General features: G+C 32.3%; 1 protein-coding gene across 1 annotated transcript in view; it reads left to right on the top strand.

Annotated features, from left to right (window-relative positions):
• Positions 1–5549, top strand: part of LOC124422006 (guanine nucleotide-binding protein G(s) subunit alpha) — a 23441-nt gene extending 17892 nt beyond the window's left edge. The window contains exons 6-10 of the mRNA XM_046957864.1: positions 998–1052; positions 1184–1257; positions 1768–1947; positions 2061–2265; positions 2494–5549. Coding sequence (XP_046813820.1) covers positions 998–1052; positions 1184–1257; positions 1768–1947; positions 2061–2265; positions 2494–2640 — 661 coding nt within the window. The 3' untranslated portion in view covers positions 2641–5549. The remainder of the gene's footprint in view (positions 1–997; positions 1053–1183; positions 1258–1767; positions 1948–2060; positions 2266–2493) is intronic.
• The last annotated feature ends 2686 nt before the right edge of the window (positions 5550–8235 follow it).

The following is an 8235-nucleotide window of genomic DNA, read 5'->3' as shown; positions in this document are numbered from 1 at the left end:
GACGAGAAGCGATGGCAGTGACCCATGACCTGGATTGAAAAGTGGATACCAAAGAGGCGTATGTGCACGCTCGACGAGGCCGACGGTAAGGGTTGGGGTTAGGGTAGGACACCACTGAGGATCGATTTTCCCTCTTCGTGCGCTTCCTCTGCCCTCGGTACGGAAGATATGAGAGAGAGGAAGAGTGAGAGGTTGGAAAAAGAGACAAAGATTTAGCGTACGCGCGCGCGCACATGTGTATTGTGTGTGCGCGCGAGCGTTCTCTCTTCCTCTTTCTTCAAACTTAAATTCCACCTTTTTCCAATGAACGACTACTTTTCATTTTTTACTATTTCTTTTTTGCCATACGTGCTTTTTGTTTTTTTTTCTTTCTTTTTCGTCTTCAAATCGTTGTTTAAATATAGTCTAATATAGCAGCAGAATCGATCCTCAATTTTTCATTTACGCTTCTTAAATCAACGGTGTCGAATGTAATAAGACAAATGAAGTAAATATGTGGCATTGCTTAACGGGTGATCATTAGTCCCGAATTATTCCACATATTTGACGCATGTCTGATCAAATTAGAAAGGTTTAGATATATTTATGACGATTTTGTGTTTTTGATTGGTTCATTTCTGTTTATTTTTCCGATAAATTCGGAAATAAAAGACTTCCGTATTTATAATGTTTGTGCAGAATTTGACCAACTTTCACTAGGTAGAATATAGAGATCCGCATTGTGATTTGACCGCATATATACGTATGAAGTGGCCTCTCAGGATAACGATGTGGTTGATTACCGATGATTGTCATCACGGAAAAGCAGTATGGATCAATAATACTTCAACTTGATTTTGGTCGAGCGTATCACGATATGCCTGAGCAAGTGATGTTCACGATGACAAAGAATTTGTTCATATGTTAAAACATACAAACAGATTAATGTCGAGTTCTGATAAATCTTAACTTCGTGAACAACGCTAGATGTTAAAATATTTTCTCTTTTTTATTTCAGTTTTCTAGACAAAGTAGCTATTGTAAAACAACCGGACTACACGCCAACGGAGCAGGTAATATATACACTATATATATTCATTTATTTATTGTTTTTTTTTTAATAATTTAAAATCAAACGTAATATAAGAAATAATTTTTATCTAACAAAATATACCAGCTAATTTTCTTTCTCTTCCTGTTTTAGGATATCCTGAGGTGTCGAGTCCTTACATCCGGTATCTTCGAAACTCGGTTTCAAGTGGACAAAGTAAATTTTCAGTAAGTTATATGCAATACCTTCTCGCTTTACTCCAGTGTTGTTTAACTATATATAGCCGAGTATTACAGTAACATCGGCTGACGGTAAATATAACGCAAAGTAGCATCGGCATCGTCATAGTGACGGTGCCGTTTATACAATGTCGACGTTACGCTAAACGTACAGCGAAATCCGTTACACGCGCTAATGCCTTTAAAACTCTATAATATTTTCCCTTTTTGCGTTCACTCGCCGGTGTCAGATTGTATCTACGACGCTCCAGATTTTCAGTCCCTTTCTCTCCGTTTTGCCCCCTCATGATCGCGCGCGCGCTTGCTATTAGGTATGTATATCGCGTGAAAAGTGACAAAAGAAAAGAATCGATTTCTTCTTTCTCAAGATTTAAGATCGTCATTAGAGAAGTTGAAAATATCATTGTATTGATTAAAATAAAAAATAAAAAAGAATGGTCGTTAAAATAAGAATTGACGTTGAAATAAGGTGACTTATTAATGATTTCATTATTGCAGCATGTTTGACGTTGGTGGACAACGAGACGAAAGGAGAAAATGGATACAATGTTTCAATGACGTAACGGCGATCATATTTGTAACAGCATGTAGTAGTTATAATATGGTACTCAGGGAAGATCCGACGAAATTGAGACTCCGGGAAAGTCTCGATCTCTTCAAAAGTATTTGGAACAATCGGTAACGTACACGATATGTATTATAAAGGAAAAATTGATCGACCAACTTATTATATTCGGTATTTGGAATAAAATTCTTTCGATTTTATATCTTTCTATTTTGATCTTTTTCAGGTGGCTCCGCACAATTTCCGTGATTTTATTTCTAAATAAGCAAGATCTCTTGGCGGAGAAGATAAAGGCAGGAAAGCATAAATTGGAGGATTATTTTCCTGAGTTCTCTCGTTATCAAACGCCAGTCGAACCTGGTGTAGTCACAGATCCCTCGGAACCTCCTGACGTCTTAAGGGCCAAGTACTTTATCAGAGATGAATTTCTCGTAAGTATGAAAGGAATGTACTGTTCGGTTCTTAGGTCTCCTTTATTCTTCTCCGCGCCATAAAAATATATATCTACGCATATTATTATATAACTTAATTATTATTATTATTTTTTACTGTCGTTCTTTATCTCATAATAGCGAAACGTTTTGTGAGTAGAATCACAGCTGGTCACGTTAATGTTAATTCAACGATCGTAACTAACAATAAAATGTTACTATTTGCAGCGTATAAGCACAGCCAGCGGAGATGGTAAACACTATTGCTACCCACACTTCACCTGCGCCGTTGACACAGAAAATATCAAGAGAGTGTTCAACGATTGTCGGGACATCATTCAGCGAATGCACTTACGCCAGTACGAGCTCTTGTGACTTCATTCCCGCCGACGTATTGTCCTGTCGAGCATTCGTCTTACTATTATGCTCCTGTTGTTCCACCACCACGAGCCGTTTCGAGCCATACGAGAGAAGCTGTATTGCCATTACGTCTCGTATCGCTAAGAATATATTCTCGTGCCGCAAAATATGGCAAATCGTATCGATAGAACGCGAACGGAACGACCTCGTCGCACGCGAAAAAGTATACACACAACGTCGAGAGAAGAAGGAGTTAGCCCTCTCATCGAGTAAGAAACACTTTTTTCTCCGCTATGGAACTTATGCTTCGTTAGTTTTCCCCAAATGGAATTTTCACGATTCATGGGAAAAAATAACGGATCTCCTATACTGACGAAGAGTACGGAGGAAAGAATTTTTCTCTCTCTGTGAGATCGTTGTACGAGCCCTGACACAACGCGTGTATCACGTCCTGCTCTCCACCTCCGATCTTGCTATCTTTTGCAATATAGACATATTTTGACACGTACTTTGACATATTCGGCTAATTTTTTTCCTTTTTTTCTGTTTTTTTTCTTCTTTCTTCTTTTTTAGATTTGTGGAGAGTCTGAATGGCTGAGCGGTCGTCTTTACACCGGCCGCTGATAACTTGTGCAATTCTAATTATTATCGTGTTAATATTATTTTTATTACATATCAATTCGTTGATAAGAGCAAAGGGAAGATAAGCGAGGACCGTGATATATATCCCCTAGATTATTAATATTTATCACAAATTGCATGCGTCGTCCTCTGGAAAACGTATGTTCTTCTTTCAATACACTCTTTATCTAAACCTTGCGGCTCAATTTAATTGGTAAGAATATTCTTTAGGACTTTGGCCATTTCTTCCTCTCTTTCCCTCTTTCTCTCCCTCCCTCGTTTTCAGGTATATATTCTTTCGTATCTTTCTTAGAAAGAAAAAACAATCGAATCCCTAGGACCGCCGAAATCTTCCCTCAGTTTCGAATCTCTGTTTCTTTTTCTTTTTCTTTTTCTTTGTTTATTTGTCATTGTTGTCGTATCTTACGATTTTATCAGAATCTCCCCATATTTCTGGTAATTGATTTTCTACTTCTGAATCTCAACTTTTAATCGCATCAGTCCGACCCATAGGAGTCTCATCTGCACCTTTTTACGAGAAGAGTATTTTATGAAATTTTACAGTATTTCGAAGAGCGTTTTAATTATATCTATAAACTATGTATCGAATATGTACAGGGTGACCGTCCATGAATTTATCTTTTTTATCTATATTTCCTACGACAAAGATTCCTCGTTATATGTCATTTTCTACTGGTTTCCGTCAAAAGATAATTTTATAATGTGTACCTAGATACATAACGATACTAATATAGCTATTACGCGTGTATCCAAATTAATGGAGCAAGTGCACCACGTTTAAGTTTCTTGTTATACTAATATTACGTTCTCTCTTTGAACTTAGAATGAGAATACGTTGATAGATAATAACATACGTAAATTTAATTTTGAGAAGAAAAAGGTTCGTTTTAAATTAAATTGTCAGGAGAGAATATGTTCGTTATCGCCCGGCGTAGCTTTTTAAAGATAATTTCTCTTTTGTTTATGCGTTTATTTATCTTTTCCTCCTACTAACTTTGAAAGAGTACGAGAGTTCGAGCCAAGTATCCTCTCTTATGAAATGCGACGAAATTTGTGCTCTTTTTTTGACATTTGGGACACCCTGTATATGAAAAAAAATTTTCCTACTTTTCTCAGTGATTCCGGCTATGTATCTTTTCTTTAAATATTACATAACGAGACGACAAACGGGTTTCTGGGCTGTTACGAAGATCGTGCATGATATGAGAGAACATCATACGTAAATCAGTGATTTGACACGTTCGAAAATGTTGATATTTCTTACGATTAAAGACAGGCGGCTAACACTAAAAACACGACATTGGCACAGTCCTCTAGCTGCTCTTCTTCTTCTTCTTCTTCTTACGTTTCTTCGTTTCTTTCTGGATTGGGCACAATGCGACATTCTGTATTTTATATTTTACTTTATTGACCATAATTTTTTATATCAATGAGTTTTCAAAAATATCGCATCTTTAGAAAAGAATAGAAAAGAGTAATATGTCCAATATTTATACAAATAATTTTTCTTATATAATTATAATTCATTTTTAATCTTTTAGAATATTCATAGAATATTCTTCTTTTTAATGTAAAAGCCTTCACTATGCTGTATCAAGTATTGTTTTTAATCAATTCGTCCTAGTCCTTTTTTATTATGCAATAAAATGTAAACAACAAAAGAGTAAACGTCTCAGACAGTCATGTACAATAGGGATCTAAATATGAAGACTAATACTCGTATTCTCGCGAGTACTTTAAGTAGTTTTATTTCGTTTTTAAATTCCTTCGTTTTCCATAATACTTTCGCTCGCCTCTGAATAATCGTTCCAAGCCTCTCTTTAGACTCAAGACTAATAGAATACAGAAGAGAAAGAAATAAAAAAAGAAGGAAAGGAAAGGAAAGGAAAGGAAATTTGTCGGTAAATGAAAAAATGTTAGAGCGTTAAAAAGGATACTCTATATATGTATATGTGTTTACATACATATATGCATATATCCGCATTAAATGTATTTTTGTGTATCGATATTGATGGGTGCGCTCACACATATTTATGAGTACCTATCGTACTAAATACATTAAGAAACAAGCCATAATCCGTACTTTTATTTATATTTCTGTGAAGTATTATTTTTATTATATTCGTTAAGGTACATAGTGATAAAAACGTGCAAGAGAATATGTGAGTTCGTTATCAAAGAGGAAAAGAGAGAAGAGTTTGATTTGCGACTATATATATTCCATAAACTTCCTCGAGATATATATATATATATATATATATATATATATATATATATATATAATCAATTCAAATAACAAATAAATTCAAAAGAATCTGTATTTTATGTATATCTGTTGTATGTTAGTAGTATCGTCACAAGAGAATTACTTGGTTCATTGTTTATAGACGTTGAAAAGAAATCTCCCTGTTTCTTTAGATAAGAGGATGACTGATATCCATGTAAAGTAATTGAATGCGAGTAAGAAAATAAGTGTATAAGTTTGTTTCATTTAGTTGTGGTTCTTTCTCTCTCTTTCTCTTTCGTTTTCTCTTTCTCTCTTTTTGTTTCTCTTTCGTTCTTTGTTTCTCTCTTTCTGTTTCTCTTTCGTTCTTTTTTTTTCTCTCTCTTTCTCTTTCTCTCTCTCTCTCTCTTTTTCTTTCTCTTTTTCTTTCTTCCTCTCTCTCTCTCTTGGATGCTTTTTAAAGAAGAAAACAGAAATATATACCATTTAAAAAACGTTACATTTTTTCAAACCTACTTCGAAAAATGAGGAGATAAACACTTTCCCTCTTCTTAAGTATAACCCTTCATTTGAATATTAGTACAGATGTATAGAGAGAAAAAAAGAAAAAAAAAAAGAGAGAGGATCGAAGAACTTTAACAGTGTGTAATCGAATATTAATCAGTCGTCTGGAATATCCGGCCGCTATGTTATGCCACACAAAGATACTTGATATTGCTTTACAAACTAATAAAGAAAAAAGAAAAAAATTATTAAATGTAATTATGGTTGTGTATGTGTACGTAAGCGAATCCGACAAATACCAAATTAGCAGCTTATTTAGGTATATGGTCTCGAGACTAATACCAATGTATATTATATATACGCCGATCGCACAAGTTTTTTCTTTTCTTCTACTACCGTCGTGTACGTACAGTGAAATGGTTATGTGAATATGTATCTATATGTTTATCGTGGTGCAAGCAGTTTTTATTTGTAAATACACATCACGGATTCGTACAAGATATCTAACGAATAATATTAATATATACAACATATGCATACACATTCGTTTGCTCCGAAGAAGCAAACAGAGTAAGGGAGAAAAAGAAAAGGCTGTCTCCTGTAATTCTAAGATTATTGTATACTATGCGTGTATGGAGTGTACCGATAATGATTGTTTATATATCATTCGCAGGCATACCAAACAAATGCATACTTCGGACACTTGTAAAAACTTAGAGAAAGACATGTTACATGTCTATACGATTCTACACGCATGCGCACATGTCACACAAATATAAAAAAATATTTAAAAGAAATAGCATCAAAATGAATTTGCGTCAGGGCTGTGTTTATGAAGAGAATCAGCCATTTGATCTCAAAAATGTGATAGGAACGATTATCTCCTTAGGTAAAATGTGTAATTTGTTGTTTGCGAATATGCTTGTCATGTCAAAGGCAAATTGTAAAACGGTTACTTTTAATATCATTCGCAAGGTATTTTTCTTGGTTTTTTAGGCTTTGCTATCAATTTGCTTTGCAAGCCTCGTTGTTGATTTATATTAGCCTTGAAGAACGAAAGTAAAGATATAGGCTGATTGGACATAATTGCGGTGCGAGGTGAAAGCTGTATATAGCGATTTAATGTGTCTTGTGATGTGTCGTTATAGAAGGTGTAACTGTGTTCAATTATATAATTCGGACACGAGAATGGGATCAGGCAATATATCGTAGCTTTTTCTTCAACGTCACTTCACACAAAACATCTATACTACTACTAGTATTATTATTATTATTATTATTATTATTATTATTATTATTATTATTATTATTATTATTATTAATATTATTATTATTATTATTGTTGTTATTATTATTATTATTATTAATATTCATTATTATCATTATCATTATTATTTATTATTATTACTATTATTATTATTATTATTATTATTATTATTATTACTATTATTATTATACTATCATTATTTTGCAGCGAATAAACAAACAATTCGTCTCCTTTTTAATTAAGGACAAGGGATCGTACTATTTTGATCATCTTAATTTGTTTAATGATTGTTAATCGATGGAAAATTGTTTTTACACGATCGAATTTTATTAAAATAAGTTCTGTATACTATCTTGTTATTATCGTCATCGTCGGGTTCAATAACAATCATTATATTACTATAATGCGAAGAAAATGAGAATGAAATTAAAAAAAATATTTAGTACCAGAAAATAATCTATGATTAAGTCGCATGAAAGGATAAATTATTATTGTTGTTGTTGTTATTATTATTATTATTATTATTATTATTATTATTATTATTATTATTATTATTATTATTATTATTATTATTATTATTATTATTATTATTATTATTATTATTATTATTATTATTATTATTATTATTATTATTATTATTATTATTATTATTATTATTATTATTATTATTATTATTATTATTATTATTATTATTATTATTATTATTATTATTATTATTATCATCGTTATCATTATCATTATCATTATCATTATTATCATTATTATTATTATCATCATTATTACAGTTCTAAAGAGACAAAGATTCTTCCGTTCTTAAGAATTTCTTAATCATTGAGTCTTTGTCTCTATTATTTGCAATCATTTCCTTCCATTCTTCTGTAATTTGATTCGTATATATATAAACATATATATATATATATATATATATATATATATATGTTTGAACATTTCATTTTCTAAATTAATTTTCTGC

The sequence above is a fragment of the Vespa crabro genome, chromosome 2 (genome assembly GCF_910589235.1).
Source record: "Vespa crabro chromosome 2, iyVesCrab1.2, whole genome shotgun sequence".
Taxonomy (NCBI): Eukaryota; Metazoa; Arthropoda; class Insecta; order Hymenoptera; family Vespidae; genus Vespa; species Vespa crabro.
Note: the sequence above shows the minus strand (reverse complement) of the source record. Positions and strands in the feature narration are given on the sequence as shown.